This window comes from Mesoplodon bidens, assembly GCF_964165515.1.
Source record: "Mesoplodon bidens genome assembly, chromosome: 2".
In the NCBI taxonomy this organism is placed as follows: Eukaryota; Metazoa; Chordata; class Mammalia; order Artiodactyla; family Ziphiidae; genus Mesoplodon; species Mesoplodon bidens.
The window spans coordinates 68739189-68764843 of NC_138177.1; the positions used below are offsets into that span (position 1 = coordinate 68739189).

A 25655-nucleotide genomic window follows, 5' to 3' on the forward strand; every position below is an offset into this window, starting at 1 on the left:
AGCCCAGAGCTCATTCTATATTAGTCTTTCCTTTCTTTACAGAAGCGGCAGGGTTTGCCATTGCATGGGTATACTTTCATGTGCTTAACCAGATTCCTACTAAATGGACACTTAGGTTATTTGTAGCCTTTTATTTAAAAAAATACTACTGTGGTCATGATTTCATCTAGATCTTTGTGTCTGTAAGTGAGAATATCTGTTGGATTTATCTTAGCAGCTGTTTAGAGGAACATGTGAAGGTCCAGGTCCCCTTCAACAACATGACAAGCCTTGGCAGAGTTTTGAGGTGTGCATCTGAGCTGAGAGGCAGAAACAGTATGAGCATGCAAGGAGACAAACGGAGCCCAGAAGTTGTCTGAGCTGTTAATGGGTTTGGGAAGTCATGGGGGTGAGAGGAAGGGGGAGGCACAAATCCAGGCATCGCTGAGACACTGAAGGAAATTCTGAAGTGCTTCTGCCTGCAGGAGCCCCAGACCCTATTAGGTCCAGTACTCCAACCTCATGGAGGGAGGCAGCTGCTTTTCAGGGGACATTTTCATAGGTAGATATTTCAGGAGACTCAAGATCATTCTGTTGCGGTGCTGGCACCACCTGTGAGCCAAAAGACACACAATAATATGGTTAATAAAGCAATTATCCAAGCTGATGCCAAGCATTTACGGAGAATCTCCTAATGGTGAGGGCCATGCTCTAGGCTCTTTGGAAGGGAGATATAAGACAGTTTAGTGCAGCAAATTGAGGGTGTTCAAAAATGACAATAAAAGGCCTTGCTCTCATGAAGCTACAGTCTAATGATCCCAGTCTCTACCCTAACGAGAGAAACAATACAGACATTTATATAAAGATAATTCAGGTGATAGAGGCTAAGTTCCAAAGTAATAGTCCAAACCATTAGACCTTCATATTCCAAGGGTTCTGAGGATCCCTTGTCTGAGAGTGTTCAGGAAAAGCTCTAAAGTGAAGATGAGACTTGAGCTGATGCAGAAAGGAGGTTAGGTACCATCAATAGCTTGGAAATAGCACAAACCTTCTTTGAGATATCATGCAAAGACAAGTGTCAGAAAATAACTGAAGTAGGTTTGAGAATTTCCTGATCAAGTGGGAAATAATGGTCTTAGGAGACCCAGAACCAGAATTCCTGGTCCTGAAAATTCTGAGGGCAAGGAATAAATTCTTTCTAGAATTTGGCTGAGAAAATGTACTGATTTCCACTTATATTTTGGGTGAGGGTGGTTTTAGGGGTCTTGAGTTCCTGGAGTGGTGTTGGGAGTCATGCAAGACTGACCAGACAAGGTGGGGGGTGTCACATGACCATTCTGAAACTCAGAGCAGGGACTGCTGTCCATGACTTTAAGATTGACCAGTATTGACCCAAACACAATGGGCCAGGCCCAAGCAGCTTTAGTGAACGTAGTGAGCAGTACAGATTTGGCCTTGAGGCCAAAGATAAAGTTTCTAGCTAGCTAGGCATTAGGCCATGCTCTAGAAATCAGGACATGAGGCAGATGATGGTTGAACCAAACTGTGTATTTTCACAAGTGTTTTACTGAGCAAATTCTATCCATCTTTTAAGGCCTTATCCAAATTACTTTTTTCATGAAGCCTTTCCTGGCTACCTCCATGCAGTGCTGTCCACCATTTCCAATGTCCGAAAAACCCTTGGGAACTGCACACGTAATAAGTAGTCATGTAGAGTATTTTCTCTCCCCTTTCAGGTGACTAAATCAATCCAACTCTCCTACATCAAAGGTAGATAACAAGTCTTCAAAGTCAAAAGTGGTGCCTTATTGGCTTCCCTGGTGGTGCAGTGGTTGAGAGTCCGCCTGCCGATGCAGGGGACACGGGTTCGTGGCCCGGTCCGGGCAGATCCCACATGCCGCGGAGCGGCTGGGCCTGTGAGCCATGGCCGCTGAGCCTGCGCGTCCGGAGCCTGTGCTCCGCAACGGGAGAGGCCACAACAGTGAGAGGCCCGCGTACCGCAAAAAAAAAAAAAAAAAGTGGTGTCTTAAACGTATTTGAATCCCCATAGCACTCAGCCCAGTTCTGGGCAAACAAAAGGTATTCAATAAATATCTACTGATTGACTCATCAATCACAGAGAAGTAGCATAATTGAAAAACTTTGAGAGTTAAAAAAAAATCTTGTTCAAACATATTACAGGGAGGAAATTCTGGGGGAGACTTGAAAGCAAAGGTATGAATGGACCCAATATTTTCAGGAAAGTGAAAGTAGAATGGACAGCCAGATTCAGATCAAGGTTAATTGTTTAAGGCTTTTCAGGATTATTTAAAAACTCCTTGTGGTTTTTAATATTGAAATTTCAACCACTATCTGTGTGAACTTAAGCAAATTTAATTTTCTGAATCTCAGCTTCTCTGGCTATAAAGTTTGGATGACAGCACACTTGTAGAGTTGTTTTAAGGATCAGATGAGAATATGTTTGCTAATGTTTTGTAAACTGTAAAACTTTATATAAACTTATTATTAATGGGAAATTCTATGTTTAAGGGATGTTTTAACACTCTAATGACACCAATGTGCTGTAGTTAATAGCACATAGTCCAAAAAATCTTGGCATTAGACTGTTGGCTAATTTCCAATTGTTTTGAGAAGTTGCAATTTTGATGGATTAGAGATAGATTTAGAAACATACATGGACCATACAGTGTTTGGGTTTACAGACTCTTATTCTGGTAGTGTTAAGATTAATCAATAGAAGATATCATTAAATTAATTAGAAATGTTCAGCTTTTGTCCACACAGATGCAAATCAGGAATATTTGTTTCAGTATCTCTATGCACCATGGAGTGTGTCGGGGGGCCCACAGTGAGTGGAACTTGAGCTCCTCTGCTTGCAGTTAACATGGTCTGGGCAATATTTCCTCACTTTATGGGCCTTAGGATACAGAGAAAATTGTTCTCACCTTCTGAGATTTCTGTATAGAGCAGTAGATTGTGGCTGACCTCTCTTCCTTCTGAGGAACTGGGGTCTGTCTCTGTAACAGACCAACACCAGGATATCCATAATCACCAGACAAGAGCTTTCCAGAGATTTGCCCTCAACTCTTGAGGAAAAGGGGCATCCCACCAGGTTCTGATTACATATAGAGGGTGGGAACTGCCTTAGTGCAGTGGAAACACCGCCTCTGGTTTCCCAACACCTCCCTTATTTACGGCCCAAGAATGGGAGAGAAGTTCCTTCATTTCAAGGGACCCCAAGGTTGGTAAACATGGATAGAATCACAATTCTCTGCCCTTGCACCACTGGTCCTGTCACCCAGTTTGGAGAGATTATCTTTCAGGTTACTGGATTGTCCTAGAAGGGGGAGGGGGAGGGAAGGTGTACTGATCAAAAGAGCTCACCTGAAAGTCAAGGAACACCTGTGTATACACAGTTTCCCCTTCAATCGCAAGCACCGGTATCGTGTCATCTGGAGTGACGAGATAATACTCTGCTTGCCCCTCAGAGTCTGAGTCATGTCCAGCATCCTCCTGAGTGACCAAATCACACACCTGGTCTCTTCCATTGACGGGTTGGTGCATCTCTGTCCTCTCCTCATCCTCCTCAGTTGTTCCATTGCTGTCAGAGCTGCTGTCGGAGACGTGCCTGGCAGTCTTAGGGAAAGTGTCCAGGTTCTCATACCCTTGGGAGAGCATGGAGCATGCTATGTGGTCAGCAGTGGGCTCTGGAACACATTGTGCAGGGTTGGTAAAACGTGTGCCAGCCCCCTTCTCTCTCTTGCTTTGTGCAAGGATCCAAGCTGCTCTGACTCCTACCCCAGACGAGGCCTAGAGAACTGGAGAAGAAGGTGTTTTCCTGTCTTCCCTAACAGGACTCCATTCCATTACCCCTTCCTTCTTCCTTTCAAGCATTCACTTATTCATTCATTTGATAAGCATTCATCGAGTGTGGTATGTGATGGACTTAGGAGTCCTCAGTGAGCAGGACTGGCCCCGCTGAATAAACCATCCTAACTGCCATGACAGGTACTCTGGGGAAACACAAAGGTGAATTAGACCTGGTCCTGAAGGAGTACACTGTCTACCTGGGGGTCAGATCTATACATAAATCAACTAATGTAAGGCCAACTGTGACAAGTGTCATAGGAAAAGTATGAGGAAAGTGCAGAAGTGAGAGGAGGTGGTCTCTGGTTAGGAAGCAGAGAAGAACTTGTGAAGTGGCAGAATTAAGGTAGGCCTTGACATTGGGGCAGGACTTTGATGTATTCTTGGTAGAGAGAACAGCATGATTAAAGGCAGTTATGAAACCTGAGGTACCCTCTCTTTTGGGAAAGGATGATACTTAAAATATTTAACAACCACAATGGTTTGGGCATAGGACAATCAGAATGGGTGCCTGTTATGAACAACTGGGTGGATGTCTACTGCCTTTGGGACATATCAAGCAACCCATTTGATCTAAGTGTAGAATAATAATGGCTCGAACTTATTAAGTGCTTACTATGTGTCAGTCACTGTTCTAAATGTTTTTCATGAATAAATTCATTTAACCTGCATAAAACCCCATGAAGCCTAGACAATAACTATTCTTATTTATGTTTCGCAGATGAGGAAATTGGAGCACATAAAGGTTGAATATTTGCCTAAGTAAGTGGGAGGGCCAGGATCTGAATGCAGGTAGTCTGGTCCCTGGTGTTCTTAACTGCTACTCAATACTGCCCCCTATGCACTTTGTGTAGGAAAAAAGTAGACAAAAGTTGGCCTGGCCCAATACTGAGCGATAATCATAGTTATCACCTATTGAGTGCACACTGTGGGTGCTGCCCCACGCAGTCCTCACAGCAACTGAGAGGTTGGTGCCTTCATTTTGCAAAGTAAGGAAACTAAGGCTTAGAGGCTGAATTGCCCAAGATCACTAAAAAGGAGGAGAGCTAGGATAAAAACACAAGATTATCTGACCTCAGGACTCATACACATGACTACTAGATTATCTTGCCTTTTGAGTAACAGAAAAAGCCATGAGGAGCCATTGATGGTTTTAGAGCAGAATTAAGAATTAAGCTTTGCAAAGGGGGAGCAGAAGGGAAAGAAAGGAAAAGTTCTGGAGAGGGAATGGCCAGTTAGGAAACTATTACAATATTTCAGGGAAGAAGTTACAAGGAATGGGAATGTCTGTTAATAAGGACTTGTTGAATAAATTAAGGTACATCTGTAGAATGGAATAAATGGGAGTCAGTCTTAATCTACGTACGCTAATATTGCTAGGATCTACTGTTAAGTTAAAAAAGCAGGTTCAGAAAAATGTTATAGATGGCTCCCATATGTGTAATCAAATGAAGAATATATGGCTTGTAAATGCATTAAAATGCTCTGAAAGGATTTAAACATACATATATCTTAACAATGGAGGTTTCTTCAGGGAGAGCTGGAGAATGGGATTTAGAAGGAGATTATTTTTAATTTATACCATGTGAATATGTGACTTTTCAATTAAAAGAAGAACGTGTTTAATAAAACAAAAAATTGATGACAGCATGAACTCAGGCAGTGGCAGAGTCTCCAAAGAGGAAACTCTGGAGAGATAGTGGAGAAATAAAAGTAGCAGACCTTGGGCACTGAGGAGAGGTGCCAGGGGAGGGAGGAGGGACAGGGATGACAGTGGTGTCCCCAAAACTTTTTTATTCCTCCTCCTGTGCCCAGGGTGCCAAGGAAGGAGGGTTCAGGCTAAGGGAGACCAGGGTCTGTTCTGCCAGCTCTAAGGAGGAAGCTGGTAGGAATCTCCAAAGTCTAGCCTCATTTCCATTTGATGCTCCCTTTTTCTTGGTTACACTTTCCCATCAGAAAAGGCTGCAATGTTGGATTTCTGAGCCCCTGGCTCCCCCCCACCAACATTCCCTCCGCCTATTCCATCTCCTTGGGGCATCCCCTCCATGAGAGGTGACATAGGGTTTTTTAAAGCAGGGTTTGACTGAGTGGCCAGAGTTTGGGGATTCCTTAGAACTCCAGAGCTTCAGAGTTCAAGGTGGTAATTTAGGACACTGAGATTTGGGACGGGAAAATAAGGTGCAGGCATCTCAGCTCTCCACCCCAACACTCATCAGAACAGCTCCACTTTTATGTGCATTGTGATTTGGGGATGTTGCATAATATTTTGTTTGAAGAAAGCATTCCTTAGCTTTTTCAAAAGTTGGAAAACCACTGCCTCAGTAATACTTATGGGTAATAGGTATCTAAACATTCTTATGAGTTTTAATTTCAACTAAGTTTTAATTTTGCTTCTGTCACAGATTTACTACTTCATCTGGTCTTTGTTTCTCCATTCTTGGAGTGGAGACAGTAAATTCATCCTCATCATGGGGCACACTCCAGTGATGGCAGTCAATGCCTGAGGAATCCTAGAGACCCTGGAGGAAGGACTAGTTCTCCTAGCTCTGGTTACCATCTTTCAGGAGTTCAGCCTGTTTGTGGCTTTTGTTCTCCAAACCACCTTCTTTTAGCACGTTGCTTCTCAGACTCTAACAGGCATATGATTCACCTACAGATCTTGTTAAAATGCAGATTCGTGTTCAGTATTCTGGGGTGGTGCCCAAGAGTTGCATTTCTAACAAGCCCTTGGGTGTACCCACGTTGCTGGTCACACATTGAGTAGCCACACTCTGGAGCTTCCATCTGGCCTGGGAACCCCATAGTCTGTGTCACTGGTGATATATTACCTGGTGTGTCAGCTGGAGCCTCAACTTGACTGGAACTGAAGGCTGGGGCTGAACCTGAGAAATCAAGTTAGAGAAGGGTTATTAGGGCTGTGAGGGAAGAGAGTCTCTGATTCTGTGAGAGTCAAAGGAGAGGGAGAGAGATTTCTGAGGACATAGGGAAAAGGCTTTAGGGAGGAGAGTGAACCCTGATGAGAGTAAAAGCCCGTGGGAAAGGATGGCCAGAGTCTAGGCTTATCTTCAGCTGAGGAGAATTCTCTCGAGTTTCCTGCCATCTCTCTGGAAGGGAGAGCTCTAACCCCTCTGTGGTAGCCACTCATCAGTTTGGTTTGCTGGCTCACAGTAATTCTTCCAGGGACCCTATATATTCTAACCAATCTGTTCTTCCTGGGAACTACTCCATTCCCACTTCAATACTGACATTCCAGAAGGAGCTACCAATCACAAACACTCATTCCATTGCCCACAGTGATTAGTCCAAGCAATAGTCACATGACCTAAAGCTGAGCCAATCAGAGAGATTTCTGAGGTTCTTCAAATTGGAGTTGGAGGGGGAACATCTTTTTCCCCTTCTTGGTGTCAGAACTACTAGTATGTGTGAGTCGGGAGCTACCAGTTGCTGTGCTTTGGTACATTCCACCCCCACCCCTTCCCTTCAGCTGGCTGTATTAAGAGAGTTAAGCTGGCTTATAGGGAAAAATAGGGATGAGAGATGGAGAGCTCTGGTGGCTTTTGAGTCTCTGGTGACATTTGTCTCTAGGCCAGCTCTTCTCTTCCTTGCCCATAGACTGATTATGTGAGTCTCCAAATAATAAACCACTCCCCTTGCACCTCTCCCCACCCTTTCTTGTCTAAGCTAGTTTGAGTTGGGTTTCAATTATTTGCAACTAAAGAGTCCCAGCTGACACTCCTCCCCTATCATTCTGAGAAGAAATGAGGTCTTGGGAGAGAAGGGGCAGGAGGGAATTATGAGAGGACAAAGATGTCTCCAGAGGTCCTAGGGAAATGGCCTAGTACTTGCAGATATCATTGATCTCAGAAACTCACATGGTCCTTTTTTCTTCCAAAAACACCAGCCAGAGATCCCAAAGCACAGAAGGGTGAAAAGAGCCATCAGGGAGAGCCCAGACCAAAGTGCTGTCCTTCTCTCAGGTCCTGTGAAGAGGAACTGAGTGATATCAATATAAATAACAACAAGGGAGTTGGGGCAAGCAATGGACAAAACTTAAAGGCCATCCTATCTGCTTCTTAAAATCCCATACTATTGCAGGAAATATTCCTTTTCATTCATTCATTCATTCTACAGCTATTTATTGAGCAGTCATATTCCAGGCAAGAAATTATAGCAATAAGGCAGACACTGTCCCTGGGTAGAGAGGTTTATTGCTTGCCCAGTGTCACAGAGTTTTAAGTACCTGAGCTGGGATTTGAATGCAGGCTGTCAGATCCTAAAACACCCTTATCCATCGCACTAAACTGCCCCTCTCTCTCTATATGGCATAAGGAGAGTTCTAGACAGTGAATCCAGATTACTATTGATCGGGCCTCTAAAACCATTTGCCAGACACAGCCTGACACAGCATTTTCACATCCTGGGTAGACTTTCCTTTTTAATTTTAATTAATTAAAATTTAAATTAAAAATCAGCTACTCTATTCCTTATTGAAAAACTGATAAGTATATTTGGAACAACTCGGATATACATATATTTTTTCAGCTGCAAATTTTATGAAATCTGAATACAGATCAACTACTGGTCATGAGAATTTAGCATCTGAATTAAGATGTGCTGTAAGTGTAAAACATACTGGATTTCAAAGACTTAGTACAAACTGAAATGCAAATTATGTCGTGAATAATTTTTTATCTTGACTACATGTTGAATTGATGATATTTTGGATATATTGGGTTAACTAAATTATATGACTAAAATTAATTTTACCTGTTTCTTTTTGCTTTTTCTAATATGACTATTAAAAATTTAAATTACCTATGTGGTTTCCATTATATTTCTATTGGAATGTGCTGCTCTAAAGACTCTCACTTACACTCCCTCACTGCACTTTATAAAGAACCACTCAGAATGAAAACTCTTGGGTCCGCGGACTTAAGGCTCTGAGGTCTGGCTGAACAGGAGAGCAACCTGGACAGAGGTCCCTAGAAAGAAACTGCTGGGAGCTGTTGCTGACAGGATTGCTGGCTCTGCATGTGAAGCTGGGGTGTTTTTCTCCACTTCTCCAGGAGACGCTGAGGTGAGCTCCCCCTTGGGACACGACAGCTCCTTTCTGTAGGGGGTTCCATCTGTATGTCACGTTGTGTCCATTGTCCTCCACTGAGCATGTCAGGCTGACCCTGCAGACACCGTCCTCTGTGAGCCCGAGGCTCCCAGTGACTTTTGGCTTCTTCAGCCTCCCTATGTGAGGAGAAAGGCAGACCAGATGTGGAGTCAGGGCTGCACCCTGGGCAGTTACCATTCAAAATATATTCATGAAGTTGTGGGTTGACACTGCCTTAGGGCTGGGAAGGTGTCTCCAGTAGTGCACCTGGACTTTTCTTTGATAGCTCTAAAATCTCAGACTCATCACTTTACTCATCTTTGGTCCTTGGAAATAGAGGGGTTAATGAAAAGTGAAAAAAGATACCCCATCATTCTATATATTATACTGTGAAGAACAAGCAAACCAATCAACACAAATAAGCACAACACTTCCAAGTGCCCTGAGGCCCTTCAAGGCTTACATTTTGAGGTCCCATCATCTAATTTGTTTACTTACATGAGATAGGGAATATGGAGAGGTCAGCACAGCACTGTCACAGAGTAAGCACTTAATAAATGTTAACAATTTTAAAAGAAACGTAAGACTGACACACTTTGTTCCCAATTTCTTATTCTTTTTGCTTGATCTTCTTCCTGGTTCTTTTTTTTTAATTAATTAATTTATTTATTTTGTGTTATGCGGGCTTCTCACTGTTGTGGCCTCTCCCGTTGCGGAGCACAGCCTCCGGACGCGCAGGCTCAGCGGCCATGGCTCACGGGCCCAGCCGCTCCGCGGCATGTGGGATCCTCCCAGACCGGGGCACGAACCCGCGTCCCCTGTATCGGCAGGCGGACTCCCAACCACTGCGCCACCAGGGAGGCCCCTTCCTGGTTCTTTGATATTTGAGTCACAGTAGGCAATAGATGTGAACTAGCTGACTTGCATATTTTAACAGGACCATGGACAGTGACTCTTTTCTCATGTACTGAGACACCAACACGCCCAGGCAGGGGATAGGTTGACCATGCCTGAATGGTACAGGTGAAGGAGCTGGCAAATATAAATTATACAAACCGTCCAGCTAAGCTCCTGTGAAGCACAGGGCTGAGGAGGAAGACTCTGAGTTCTTTCCCTCATACTTAAGGAAGCCAAGTAGCCTTCCAAGCTCTTGGGGGTTACAGGACAATAAAGATTTTCTCCTCACTCTTCTATGATTTTACCCAGCCAGCTCTGCCTTTATGCAAAATGATAATGTTCTATAAAAATACAGGTTGGAGAGTTCCTTGTCCCACCCAGTAATCAATGCAGGAGGACAGAGCAAGTACCAGGATTTGGTGGATTGAGGCTTAACTGGAAGCCTAGAAGAAGGGGGCCTGGGCCAGGGGAATTTGCCCAGCTGCTGATTGTATTGTCCTCCTGTGAACTTACTGGTGTGAACTGAGTAGCTGTCCTGTGAGTCTGAGGCATTTTGTAGGAGGAGGGATGTGGGATAGGCAGCAAAGGGGAGAAACTTTTCAGGGAATGAATCTAATGATGGGCGGTCTACTCAGAAACTCACGGTAGATGCTCAGGTTGATATGTTTTGTGCTGGCAACTCTGGCGTTTGAGCACACATAGGCGTGGTAGGGGCCGGCATCCTCCATCTTCAACTGGCCAATCTTTAGGGAGTAGTCCTGACTGGAGACCCACGCCGTGTTCTGATTTGGATCCTTGAACTTAATGAGTTGATTGGCTGTTGATTCTTTTCCCCGCTCTTTGCTGATAATAGAAGTGTTAAACATCCAGACAACGTTGTTTATGTGCTGACTGTCTGGAAGCGCCAGGGACAGGGTGATGGACTCCCCCAGGATCCCCGCCACTGTCTCTCCCATTGGTCCTCCTCTGGAAGCTCCTAGATCTGTAGCCAGAAGTGAGACATTGCAGTTTCAGCCACTGGTCTTGATCCCTTGACCCTCAGCCTGCCTGAAGGGGACCATAGCCCGATACACCCTCCTGCCCAGGCCTCCTTCCCCCTTTCTCTGATGAGGCATCCCTGCTGCTTTCCCATGACCACTTGTCATGCACAGGTATGCACCTGGCTCTCCCTGTTGTATACACAGGCCTCTTCTTCCCTCTCTGCCCTTCTAAGGACACCCTAGGAGACACCCCTACCCAAGCAAAGAGCAATCTGGATTTCTGCATCCATACTCTCTTTCCCTCTCTTGTGTTATAGACCCTTGGAGTTTCAGAGTTCCCTGAGGGTAGAGAAAGAGGGATTTTCGGGCCTGTTCTCTTACCTCCCTACCTCATCTGTGTCCTGCCAGCATCCTGGGGTTTAGACTCTATAGCTGCTTAGACTGTTTCTGGAATCCCCTGGAGGGCCTCAGTGGAGCCAGTTACCTGTACAGAACTGCCAGGCATGGACAGGGCGGGAGCTGCTCTGGCTGACTGGGTTCTTGGCTCTGCAGATGTATGGCAGGTTTGGGTCACAGGGCAACCAAGAGATGGTGAGACTAGGCCCCGCCCAGGATTCAGAAGCATGGGGATCCCTCGAAGTCCAGTAGTACTGAACATCTTCCCCTGTCCCCTTCACGGAGCATACAAGGGTGATGTTACAGGAGGCGTTCTCAGACATGTTCACAGACTTCATGGTGACTCGGGGCTCCTGCAGCTGTTCTGCAGGAACAAGGGCAATAGGAAGACTACTCAGACTTCTTCCCCAGCTGGAAAGAGCTAAGGGAAAAAGGTGGTGTTGGTAGAGGAGCTGGGGGCCAAAGGAAGAGGCCAGCATTATCTGTTTCAGTGGGAAGTCTTCTTTTTTCTCTTTGTATACCATGCAAGCTAGGTTGATTGCCTTTCCTCTGTGCTTCCATAGTATCCTCTACAGCTGTTATCACCAAGACTCAACATGACAATAGTCTGATTATTCTCTCTCTCCCCCACCAGTTAGTGAATTCCTTAAGGACAGAGCCAGTGTCTGTGTCTGAACATCTAACATCTGCCTGGTCCATGAAAGACACTCATGAATGTTTGGTAAGTAAATGGGTGAATGAGCCAGCCTCAAACACTGGGCATTTGGAAGCTCTGCCTCTATAATTTGAGTTGATCTTGCCTTTTGGTCTAGATTTGGGACCCACTGTGCTTCCAGACTTTCTTCCTGGTCCTCTCCTTTTCTTTTGTTCCATCTCCTCTGTTCACAGCCTCTGTGTGTGTGTGTAAGTTCATTTTCTTTTTCTTTTTTGAATAGGCAATACATACATAAAATTGAAATTGCAAAGATACAAAAAGGTACACATGCGCACACACAAAGAAACAAGCTTTCTTGCCCCAGCCACCTAGTTCCTCTCCCCAGGAATTATTGTTCTTGGAGGCAATTACAGTTATGAGATTCTTGTTGATCTTTCCAGAGATATTCTAGCTGTAGACACATATATATAATAGCATGCTGTACATATTGACCTTAAGCTTTTAAAAATTTTAAGAATATATCTTGGAAATTGTTGTATGTTAGTACATATTAAGTTGATTCATTCTATTTCTGTTAACTGCATAGAATTCCATTTCCATAATATATCCAGAGCACCCTAAAAAACCAATCAGAAAGGTCAAACAATCCAATAGAAACACAGTGTTATAGGCTAAATTCTGTCCCCACAAAGTTCATATGTTGAAATTCTAACCCCAAGTACCTCAGAGTGTGATTGTATTTGGATATAAGACTGTATTTGGAAACGGAGGTAATTATTTTAAAATAGGGTCATTAGGATGGTCCCTAATCCAACATGTCTGGTGTCCTTATAAGAAGAGGAGATTAGGACAGAGACAACACAGACAGAGAGACAACCATATGAGGACATAGGGAAAGAAGGTGGCCATACACAAGCCAGGGAAAGAGGCCTCAGAAGAAACAAAACCTGCTGACCTCATGACCAGCCCCAGATTTGTGAGAAAATAAATCTCTGTTGTTTAAGTTACTCAGTCTGTGCTATTTTGTTATCACAACCCTAGCAAACCAACACAGATTTTGGCACCAGAACTGGGGTGCTGCTATAATGAATGCCCAAAAATATTGAAGTGGCTTTGGAACTGGTTAACGGATAGAGGCTGGAAGAGTTTTAAGGTGCATGTTAGAAAAAGCCTAGATTGTCTTCAAGAGACAGTTCATAGAAGTATGGATGTTAAATGTGATTCTGGTAAGAGCTCAGAAAGAAAAGAAGAGAGCTGTAGAGGAAATTTCTATTATCCCAGAGATAGACATATTATTGTCAATATAACATTGGTAGAAAGATAAACATTAAACGTGTGGCTGGTAAGGTAATAGTTGAAAATGAAGAGCATGTTACTGGAGGAAAGGTGATACTTATAAAGTGGCAAAGAACTTAGACAAATTATGTTCTATTGTTTTGTAGAAAGTAGAACATTTAAGTGATGAACTGGGTATTTAGTTAAGGAGATCTCCAAGCAAAGCGTTGAGGGCACTGCCTGTTTTCTCCATTTGCTTGTAGTAAAATGTGAGAGAAGAAAGATAAATTGAGGAAGGAATTGTTAAGCAAGAAGAAACCAGAATTTAAAGATTTGGAAAATTCTCAGCCTATCTATATAGCAAAAAATGAGAATTTGTGTCTGGAGGAAACACTGAGAGTATGGATAGACAATGGTGTAATTCAAGGATCCAGTCAACCATTTCAGTAGAAATTCTGAAGGGACACAGATGGGACAAAATGAAGGAAGGCTGTCAGATTTGGGGGATTTTATAGGCTAAGCCAATAGAGATGTCCAGCTGAGACCATGCTTTATCCTTCAAGAAAAGGGAAGAATGACCCCAAGGGCAGTTCAGAGGTCAACAGGTCTGCCACTGGCACCACAGGCCTAAAGGTCATAGGCCCAGGGGCCATTGGTGGTGTGGTTTCCTCCTTGGTTCCAGCGGGCAGGGCTGCTGGCCAGGGCCCAGGACCAAGGAGGTGTGGCTGCCACCCAGTGGACAAAGACGATAAATCATAGTGCCAAGGGGGATTATTCTCAGACCTAAGAAGATGTGGAGACTTCCTTAGCGGTGCAATTGTTAAGAATCTGCCTGCCAATGCAGGGGATATGGGTTTGAGCCCTGGTCCGGGAAGATCCCACATGCCGTGGAGCAACTAAGCCCATGCACCACAACTACTGAGCCTGCGTGCCTAGAGCCCATGCTCTGCAACAAGAGAAGCCACCACAATGAGAAGCCTATGCACCGCAACGAAGAGTGGCCCCTGCTCACTGCAACTAGAGAAAGCTCTCATGCAGCAACAAAAAACCCAATGCAGCCAAAAATAAATATATAAATAAATAAAATTTATTTAAAAAAAAGAAAATGCATCATCAAAAAAAAAGATGTGGTATATATATGTACAATGGAATATTACTCTGCCATAAAAAAGAATGAAATAATGCCATTTATAGCAACATGGATGGACCTAGAGATTGTCATACTGAGTGAAGTAAGTCAGACAGAGAAAGACAAATATCATATGACATCACTCATATGTGGAATCTAAAAAAAGGGTACAAATGAACTTATCTACAAAATAGAAATAGAGTTACAGATGCAGAAAATAAACTTATGGTTACCAGGTGGTAAGGGGGGGGAATAAATTGGATTGACATATACACACTACTATATATAAAATAGATAACCCAATAAAAATTTTTAAAAAGTCTAATAGAATTTGCCCTAATAGGTTTTAGACTTGTTTGGGACCTGTGACCCATTTCTTCTTTCAGATTTCTCCCTTTTGGAATGCAAATGTCTATGTTGTGCCTGTCTCATCATGAAAGCAGGTAACTTGTCTGGTTTCAAAGGTTCACAACTGGAGAGGAATTTTGCCTATGATGACTTATACCTTAAGTCTCACTTATACATGATTTAGATGATATCTAGATAAGATTTTGGACTTGAAGTTGGAATGGGTTAAGACTTTGGGAGCTGTTGAGATGGAGTGAATGTATTTTGTGAGAAAGACATGAGTTCTGGGGTGCCAGAGGGCAGAGTGTTATGGGCTGAATCAAAATTCATATGTTGAATTCATAATCCCTGTTACCTCAGAATGTGACTGTGTCTGGAGATAGAGATTTTAAAGAGATAATTAAGTTAAAATGGGGTTGTAATGTGGGTCTTAATCCAGTATGACTGGTGTCCTTGTAAAAAGAGGAGACTAAGACACAGACAACACAGATAGATGGACGACCATGTGAGGACACATCAAGAAGGTGGCCATCTGCAAGCCAAGGCATGAGTCTCAGAAGAAATCAAACTTGTTGACACCTTGACTTTGGACTTCTACCCTCTAGAATTGTGAGAAAACAAATTTTTGTTGTTTAAACCACCCAGTCTGATATTTTGTTATGGCAGCTCTAGCAAGCTAATACAGATGGATAAAGGATATTAACACAGAGAGAGAATCCAAATGGCAGAAAACAGAATCCAAATAGCTCTTAAACACATTTTGGCTGTTCTTCACTCTTGACATCTGTATTTATGGAATTGGGGGAAAAGGACCAATGTGATAGTTCTCTTTGTCCTAGAGAGATTAATTCCTGGAGAGGAAAAAACCCTGCTTTTAAAAATAAAAGGTCAAAACCCACAGACGCTCTCTGGAACTCACCATAGATAGACAGGGTGAATTTCTCACTTGTGGTGACTTCAGAATTCTTTTGGTTTATCTGGGCTTTGTAGGATCCTGCATCTTTCAGAGTGAGCTTGTTGATAGACAAGGAGTTGTTCTGGGTGACGTTTATTCGCCCCTGGTAGCTTTTGTCTATAAAGGTAATCTTTCCTCTTGCATCTACTAAAGCCAAAGCTTCTTGGGGACCACTCCAGGTGATGTGCTCAATTTCTGTGTCTACTGAAATATTCACGGAGAGAATCACCGAACCTCCTAGAATCCCTTTCACCACTGTTGGGGCTGAGTCCTTTTCAGAGGCCCCTAGCCCTGCAGAGACAAAAGAGGGACTTGGAGGAGGAGCTGGAGTCCTCACGCCAGCGTTCATTTGTTTGTTCATTTATTCATGCATGCATGCATTCATTCATTCAATAAACACATATTGGTAATAAATGCCAGATGTTGAGAAATGAAATGATATTTTGGCTGTCCTCCCTCTAGGTCCATTGCTTAGCAAATGGACCTCATTCATCCATTCATTCACTTCCCAAACATTCTCTCCCAGGAATGTAGCTACAATAATCAGTAAAACAGACTTTATAGGTTTCTATTCCTACAGGGAAATTAGCATTGTGGCTTTCGATTAATTTCTGAATTTCTCTGAGAATCAGTCTACTCATCTGTAAGATAGAAATGTTCACACCTGTACCATCTTCCTCCAGGAATGTGGTAGAGATGAAATAAAATCAGGTTGCTGTAAATCGTAAAGAACTAATGCAGTAAAATATGGAGCATCTTTAAAAAAAACAAGATGGATTGATGGATGGCTAAAAGGGTGGATAGATGAATAGGTGTGTGATAAAGGAAGTAAAGTAAAACACCAGTGATAGAACTGAGCTGGGAGGTATCTGAGTGTTCACTGAAAAATTCCTTCAAGTTTTCTGTACATTTGAGAATTTTCATAATAAAATATTGGGAATAAAAGGAGAACCTCTCACCTCTATTATCACCTTACCTTTCCATCATTGTCCACGGATCTCAGCCTGACTTTGGCTTGGCCAGGGAAATCTGGTCTGTGCTTGGGAACAAGGTTTGGGGTTGGGAATAGGTAGGTAGCATTGATTCAATACCTGATTTCCTCATCTCAGGAAAGACTCAGATCTCTGATAACCATTGTTACCAAGGGTTCCAGAGGCCTGACAGCTTATTTCCTTGTAGAGGTCCTGTGAGTATCTGCTGGGTGACCCCAGCCTGGATTTCCAGATTCCAGGGCTTCTGAGGCTCTAGAGAGCGCTCTGTAAACCCTAGACCAACTCAGATGGGTTCAGGACCCAGACTACACCAGGAATTCTGGGTGGAAAAATATGTAGAAAATATGTAGAAAAATATGTAGAAAATGTTAGAGAGAGAGGAGTGTCCAAAGTACAGCCTGGACAGATGGGAAAAGGTTGAAGTGTTTTGAAAGCCTAAAGGTCACAGGTTCCGTAGACACAGAGAAGAGATTGGTGCAGGCCAAGGGGGTCTCTGCCCAGACCCCCATCAGCAGAGCACTTGGACCTTGTGGCATGGTAGCTAGGGAGGACAAAGGACTAGGAACCCTGGACATGAAAGTGTCAGTTCAGGTAGACTCTGGGGGCAGATTCAGAAGACAGAAGCTTAGCTGATGTGATGTTGGTTTGAGGTTGCCTAAAAGAGAGCTCTTCTCATCCAGAAGACACTGCTTAAGTTTGCTATGTGTGTATTAGGCACTTTGTAGAAATCACTTCATTTAATCCTCAAAATTATCGGATAAGTAGCCCTGTTTTTCTGATAAGGAACTGAAATTTAGAGAGTTTAAGCCACTTGCCTGAAATCACAGGTTTGGTCAGTTGCAGAGCCCAGATTCTATGTATGTGATGCCCCAGAGTATAGAGGCCAAAAGCACTGACCACCCCATCCTGGAAACCCAGAGGTGCTTGGTCTTGGCTGGGCTCATATGAACTTGTTTTGACATCATCTTTCCTCACATCAACGATAAACAAAGCCTCTCATACTGTCAGTGGGAAGAACAGGATGTGGTCCTGATCATATTGTAGCAGAGTGCTACACAGCTCCCTGCAGAGTGACAGGAGTCCCAGGTATCAGCCATCTTATTTTTGAACTACATCATCTGACAAATAATTAAAGCGGGGTTCAAAGACTGTGATAACTGAATTTGACTTGCCCATCCTTGAATAGTGTCTGAGAATAATGTACTTAACAGTGATTATCATAATAACAAACATAGCTTCCACCAACTACGTGCCAAGCACTGTACACATACCATCTCTATCTATAAAACAGTCTTGCATAATACATCTTATTATTTGTATTCTACACTTAAGAAATAGAGGCTCACACACCTAAGAAATGATGGAGCAAGGACTTAATTTCAAATATTCCTGGTACTAAAGCTGGGGGCGAGGGGTCAAAACTTTTCACCTTACTGCCTCCCAAGTTCCTGAAACAACTCCTTGGAAACACAAAATCCTCAAGGAAACTCCCTTCTAGACCCAAACAGTGAGGTTTGAGGTAACCCTAATTGGTGGAGCCAGACAGAGGGAGATGTCTCTTTGCCGTGAACTGTTTGAAATTCCCTGCATTGACCATCTGAGGCTTGGAGGTCGTTGGATGTGGCTAATTCCAGGTTTATCCAACATAGCCAAGAAGCACCTCGAGAGCTGGGTGTGGATATAAACAGCCCTGCTGCCACCTGTGTTTTTATGGTGAGCAAAGATGAAATAGAAAGTGAAGAGAGGGGGCTTCCCTGGTGGCACACTGGTTAAGAATCCACCTGCCAATGCAGGGGACACAGGTTCGATCCCTGGTCTGGAAAGATCCCACGTGCCACAGAGCAACTAAGCCCTTGTGCCACAACTACTGAAACCCATGCGCCCCAGAGTCCGTGCTCTGCAGCAAGAGAAGCCACCGCAATGAGAAGCCCATGCACAGCAACGAAGACCCAACACAGCCAAGAAAAGTGAAGGGAGGTCAAAATAAAATTCAGCCTTGAGGTCTAAGCTCCCTCTACCCCCATACATGCTTCTAAGAGTTTTCTAGAGTTTTCCTCACTGCCCATCCCCACCTCCATCCTCACTGCTGTCAGGTACTTAGTACTACCTTCATTATCCTCCCTAAATCCCTGGTGAGGAAGAAGGATTCCAGACTGACAGTAACTGCCACAGTCCCAGGTGGTTGAGATCCTCCCTGGGGTACTGGGTTAGCTCTGCCCACTGGAGAGTGGTGAGCAAAGATGAAATAGAAAGTGCTCTTGTGAAATGTTTCTCAGAAACTAGCCGGACTTGGGCCTTGAGGGGGAGGTAGGATGGTGGGGAGAAAGGATATTCACATAGAAGCCACCTAGCTGAGGGCAACCAGACCATCTCCAGATCCCCAATGAAGTCTCCATACATGTGATAAACAAGGCAGGATGTAGAAAGAAGCTCCAGCAGTTCCATTCTTCCCTAGGAAATTGACAGGTGGCTTATCCTCGGGACAAGTTCCCTGTATCTCTCTGTGTGTTTTACCCACAGTGTACAGGGAACAAACTCATCACCCAGTATTTCTCAGCAGGAAAATGTGAGGGTGAGAGGAATAGAATCTGAGTCCAGAGTTATTTGTGACCGGGGCTAGAATGTCACCTATTCATGGTGTGTAACCTGCATACTCACACACACACATACAGAGCTCAGAGTAAGGTGGAACTTGCAGAATAATTACCAAAAGGAGAAGAGTTTCTTGCCTTTAACAATTAGAATCCCCAGCAGAAATGTGACCAGCCTCAGAGGAATACCAGTAGCAAGCAGCGGTGGCCATAGTGTGGACTTACCCATGAGCAGGAAGAGGAGAGGGGTCCATAGAAAGGGAGAGGATATGTGTGGCTGACTCTTTGGTAGCTTACTGGAGAAAGTTTGTAGAGCCCAGCCATCTGTTTGTCTCCCTGGGCTCGCCATGATGATCTACATTCAGATAACATGCTGAAGGAGGAAACACTTACCACAGCTTCCGCAATTGCATGTGAGTGTGTGTGTGTGTGTGTGTCCCAGGGAGGGTTGTTTATACACAGCACCACGGACTCCTCCCACATGCTCAGGCTGGGGTAGAGGTCTGAAGTCGATTAATAACCTTCATGGGATTTGCAAACCAAGAGCGGGTATCACTTGCTTCAGCCTCAGGAGACTTAGTTCTAAACTTGGCTCTGAAGATGCCGCTTAAAGATCTCTACCTCCTGGTATTCATGCCCTAGTGTAATCACCTCTTCTTGAGTGTGGGATAGATATTGTGACTTGCTTCTAGTGAGCAGAATGTGGCAGAAGGGATGGAATGTGGTGGCTTCCATCTTGTGCTCTCTTTCTCCACCCCCATCCCTCCCTGAGCTCATGCGAGGAGCCAGGTATTATGCCGTGAACTGCAGGGCCCCAAGATAAGGAAGGCCTCCAGCCAGCATCCAGCATGGAACTAATGTTTCTGGCCAATGGTCGATGAGAACCTGAGGCCTTCCAAGAGCCACAGGAATGAAATTGGAAGTGGATTCTCCCCTAGGAGGGCCTTGAGATGGTGGCAGCCCTGGCTGACACCTTGACTGTAGCTTAGTGAGGGACTCTGAGCCAGAGGCATCCAGCTAAGCTGTGCCTGGATTCCTGATTCACAGAAGCTGTGAGATAATAAATGTTTATTGTTTTAAGCTGCTAAGTTTTGCAGTTTGTTACACAGCAATGGATAACTAATACAATGGTCTAATAAATTCCCTATTTTGCTTAAGCCAGTTTGTGTTGGCTTCCTGTCAGTGCAACTGAAAGACCTTGAATTAATCCCGATAAAACACCAGGGAAACTGTGCTGAGGATGGATGTTGCAGGTGACAGTTGTAGAACTGGCTGAGCTGAGAAGGTAAGTTGTGGGGGGGTGTAGCATAATTCCCTTTATTTGCCTTGGGAAGCTGACTTCTTTTAATTGATAGTGTAATAGCTGGTTAAGCTGTAGCTTGTTGTATCTTGAGATTTATATGTTTACTTAGGCTATAACATTAGAGGACTTAGAAAACTTCAGGATGGTGGAGGGTGTGGTTTTAGCTAACATTCAGTGAGTGCTTCTCTGGTGCTAGGCCCTCTTCTAAAACTTGACACAAATTAACTCATTAGTCCTCACAACAGCTTTATGAGATAGGTATTTTTTTTATCATCCCCATTCTATAGATGAGAAAACTAAGGTATAAGGAGAGTAAGTCGCTTGCTCTGAGTTTTGTAGTTACTGAGAATGTGAACTCAGGAAGTCTGGGAGGAAGGAGGGAGAGAGTGGGACAATTAGGATAACAGGCCTCTGCCCATGGAGAGCTTCTTCAGAGGCTGGTCATGAGCTGATGTTGTACAATCCTGAGAGGGAAGGCTTCCTTAAATTTGTGCTTTAGACACTTCTCTCACCTCACTCTAGTACTGGCCCTGTGGTTAGAATATGGTTGCCTAGAGAGAACTGCAGGACATGGGGCCAGGAATGGTTGCCGCAGCTCAGATAAAGGGTCTTACAACCTAGGAGCTATGGACTAAATGTTTGTGTCTCCCCAACATTCACATGTTGAGGTCTAATCCCAAATGCAATGGTTTTAGGAAGTGGAACATTTGGGAGATGATGAGGTCTTGAGGGTGGAGCCCTCAAGAATGGGATTAGTGTCCTTATACAAGAGACCCCAGAGAGCTCCCTCACCCCTTGTGCTATGTGAAGACACAGTGAGAAGATGGCTGTCTATGAACCAGGAAGCAGGCTCTCACCAGACGCCAAACCTGCTGGTGCCTTGATCCTCGACTTCCCAGCCTCCAGAACTGAATTTCTTGTTTATAAGGCACACAGCCTATGGTATTTTTGTTATAGTGGCCCAAATGGACTAAGACATAAGACTACAGGCAGTGATAGTCCAGCAAGTGTTTTTGAGCAGAGGCATGGCATGACTCAAGGACTCGAAGAAACATTACTCCAGCAGCAGAGTGGAAGGTGGATGGAAGGAATGAGACTGAGATATGAGAAGACAGGTCACTAGGGAGCCCAGGTGAGAGCATGAGAGCAGGGACAGCCTGGATGGGAAGAGAGAACAAAGAAGAAGAGAAGGTTCAAAGATATTGTTAATAATAAAAATAATCACTAACATCTGTTGAGTAATTGCTGTGGGTAAGGCTTTGTGCTTGGAGTTTTACATACGTTTTCTCTTTTAATCCTCACATCAACCCTATTTGGTTGGTACTCCTATTATCCCCATTTTAGAGATGAGGAAACTGAGGCTTAGTGAGGGAAATGTCATTGGAAGGACCTTCTTTGAAGTTGTGAACATAGGTAGATGCAGTCTTGTGATAGACAGAATCCAAATGAAGTATCATTTAAGTATAGTAATTAAGTACAATAAAAATCTAAAATAATTCGAGTTTTGATATAATGCAGTTGGCAAATGGGGTCTTGTACTCACCCAGCCCCTGTCTTCACACAGAGAGAGCTAATATTCTCATTGGGCCATGAATGCAAAGGCACCTAGTGTTGGGAAGCAGAGTGGAGGCAGGTTGGTCCCAGCATCTCCAGTTTCTCAGTGTCCTTGTACCAGACCAGCAAAGGGTGCAAATGACTGGAAAGTCTGGAACCCCTGCTATTGTCTTGGAAATCCAGCCAGTCACAGGCTCCTATTTACTGGGCATTGCCTTCAGGTAGCATCAAACTCCAACCTGGGCTGCAATTTGGATCCTGCAACCATAGTCCCAAATTTAGTTGCATAGATTCACCATGAGCCCCAAACCAGCCCTTCAATAACTTTACAGTTAAGATGACCCTGCATTTTACACAACTGCATTTTTTGGACTTCACTTTTAATGTTATGTGGGGTTCTAATATGTACTATTCCTAAAGATTGGAAGAATATGAAAAGAGTATAGAATTTTGGCAAGTTCAAAGCTCTTTACACCTAAATGGAAAGAGAGTTAAATATCTTAAGAGCAAAAAGAAATGCAAAGGAAAAATCAAGTTCTGTAGCTGCAGGAAGGGGAAAAATTAGGTAATATCACAGTGTGCAAATTGAAGCTAGGGGACAAGGGCACGAGACCAGCCTTTTAGAGGGCATCAACAAAGTAAATAAAGGGACCATCAGCTAAAGTCTCAGTGATATCTGGTCATTAAGCAGCTGTCCTTGGTTGAGAAGGTGGCCCAGGGAATAGTTGGGATTGAGATGATTGTTTCCTTTGTAGTTATGAATCTTTCAATCCTGGAAAGATAAGGAATTCAGAATAGACATGTTCAAGATATAATTTAATACTTTTTGTTTAAGCATATGTATTGTTTAAGAAATTCAGCTTATTAAAGTATTAGTTAACTTTGTGGTTCTGATTTGAACTGTTTTAATTGAGTAATTGATTTACATCGATTTTAGTTGGAAATCTTAAGTATATATGAAGTATTGAATATTTTAAAACAACTTAAGAATTACCATATTTAAAACTTTAATTATTAGATTTATAAGCTCTCTTTAAGTATTTGGGGAGGCTTATTTGTTGATTATAATACTTTAGAAGGAAATTAAATATATGACATTCAATAGTGAGGTTTGAAGTCCTTAAGGGAATCAATTATACATTTGTAAAACGAGTCAAATATTATCAATAGCCCCTAAAAAGGGTTATTAAAAGTTTCCTCACATGTAAATGGAACAATATGTTTGTAAGCTGAACTGGACTTAAGGCTGACAGGTTTTTTTTTTTTTTTGCAGTACGCGGGCCTCTCACTGTTGTGGGCTCTCCCGTTGCGGAGCACAGGCTCCCGACGCGCAGGCTCAGCAGCCATGGCTCACGGGCCCAGCCGCTCCGCGGCATGTGGGATCCTCCCAGACCGGGACACGAACCCGCGTCCCCTGCATCGGCAGGCGGACTCTCAACCACTGCGCCACCAGGGAAGCCCCTGACAGGTTTTTAATTTGTCTGTTTGGTTTTTTTTTAGTAAACTGAATATGAATTCTTTTTTTTCTTTAAGTATTTGTTTATTTGGCTGGGCCAGGTCTTAGTTGCGGCACACAGCATCTTTGTTGCCACATGCGGGATCTTTAGCTGTAGCACGGGGGATCTAGTTCCCTGATCAGGGATCGAACCCAGGACCCTGCATTGGGATAGCGAACTCTTAACCGCTGGACCACCAGGGAAGTGCTTGAATATGAATTCTTAAAAGCAGTATAACCTATGAATGATTCTTTTAAGCCCTAAAACCACCTTCAGGGAAATAAATGATAGTGGGGGAGTCTTACTGACTGGAAGGTAATTTGCTAAGGTCACAGAGCTAGCAAGCAGCAGAGGCAGGATTCAGATCAAAAAGCTTCACACACACCCCACTACACCTGAGGCTAAATCATTCACATAACTTTATTTTTCTATTTATGTGACTTTTCCCCTGGCCTGTGAGCAACATGCTTGCAGAAACTTCTTTTCATCTTTGAATCCCCAGTCTCAGCACAGTGCCTTTGCAGCTCCCAGCAGGAGCTCATATGGGTGTTGAATAATTGAGTGAGGAGAACCCAGTGAGAAGAGCATCCTGGAGCACCCTCAAGAGAGGGTTTCAAGCAGGGAGTGTTCCAATGTCAAATTCCACCAAGCGGTCATATAAGATAAGGACCAAAGGGTCTATAGGATGTGACTGATGGGAGACCGTTGGTGACGTTCTTAAAAGCAACATAGATTCTCTTCAAGTCTTGTTGGGGCACCTAGCCTCCACACACTGAAGGCCAGGGAGATACTTATCAAAGTCCAAGAAGTAAGGGAACCTTATTTCTGACTAGACTGTGACTAGTGACAGGAGACACTAGTCATAATCACATTCTCATGGAGATGTCAGAGGAGTCTGCATAGCCTAGCAAAGCCATCAGGACTCCTTGGTGTGGAGAGGTGGGGAGGGGAGCTCCATACCTGCCCCAGCTGCCCCCTCTCTCTCCATCCACCCATGCACCAGGACTTTTCACACAACTCCCTCAACTGTACCACTAACAGGCCAAGATGGTAAAATGGTATCTGGTGGTCCTTCGTGGTTGGAGGTAGAGGCGGTCCCAAAAGTCTTGTCCCTGGATCCTTCCAGCCTTGTTTTTGTGCTAAAGAAGCTGCAGCCAAGCCTGTGCCTTTCCCATTTTTGTCTTTGGGCCATTCTGGGCTCGTTCTTCTCTGCCTGTTGACTCCGTGTCTGCTCATGGACTTACCAAGCATGTAGGAACTAAGCCCTTACTATATGCTGATACTGAGCTAGTCACTGGAAACTGAAAGGTGAAAAAAGTAGACCTTACCCTCAAAGGGCTGAGAGACTACTAGGAAGAGTATGCAAGTAAGCAGATGTTTATGGTACAGCAGGATGGCTGTTACCATAGTGGCGAGTAGGGGGAAACTGAGAGGCCCAGGTGAGGGCAACTGTTCTAGTGTGGCGTTTCAGGCGAAGCCTTTCTCAAGGCAGTGATGACTTTAGTCGGGGAGCGGGAGGATATTAGAGGGAGGCAGGTGAGCCAGGTGGCAGGGACTAGGGTAGTCCAGTAAGCCAAGTTGCAGGAGTCAATTTACAACAGTGAGAAATCATAAGGTATGTGGGGGGGAGTCCAAGTGTGAGACTCGGTGACAACATGAGGCCAAGCTCATGTCGGGAAGCCAGCAGATCCTGAAGGATTTCATCTGTCAGGACTGTGACCGTGGACTTTACCTTGTAGGGGATGGGGGACCTTAGAAGGGCTTAAAGCAAGGCTGCGACATCGTCAGCTTTGGCTTTTAAATAGCTCACTCTGCTGACTCTCACACTTCTTTCTTTCATATCCCCTTATTTTCGTAACGTGACTCAAAAGCTACATGTGATGAAAGCGGTGAACTCTAAAAATGGGAAATGTTTGTGGGCTGATATTTACATGCACACAGTCCGTCAGCTGTCGTGAGGCAGGCCAGCCTGCTGCATACTATGGGCCTTTCCCTACTGTGGTCCTTGCTCCTCCCAGGTCTTCTCACTGGTAGGTCTCTCCTTGCCACTGCCTCCCAGGCACCTCTACCTGCCTGCACGTTGGGTTTCTCCAGCAATGGGTCATTTTCACTGAAGATGCTGCCTCGCTGGGAGCCA

General features: G+C 44.0%; 1 protein-coding gene across 1 annotated transcript; it reads right to left on the reverse strand.

Moving 5' to 3' along the window:
• Window positions 1-159: 159 nt before the first annotated feature.
• LY9 (lymphocyte antigen 9) lies at window positions 160-24925 on the reverse strand (the record flags this gene model as incomplete). The annotated part of the gene is made up of 10 exons (XM_081257900.1): window positions 160-591; window positions 2925-2996; window positions 3364-3686; window positions 6675-6728; window positions 7719-7826; window positions 8815-9084; window positions 10488-10826; window positions 11309-11584; window positions 15547-15873; window positions 24847-24925. The coding sequence occupies 10 exons, from the start codon at window positions 24923-24925 to the stop codon at window positions 523-525; spliced, it is 1917 nt and encodes a 638-aa protein (XP_081114026.1). The 3' UTR covers window positions 160-522.
• Window positions 24926-25655: the final 730 nt, after the last annotated feature.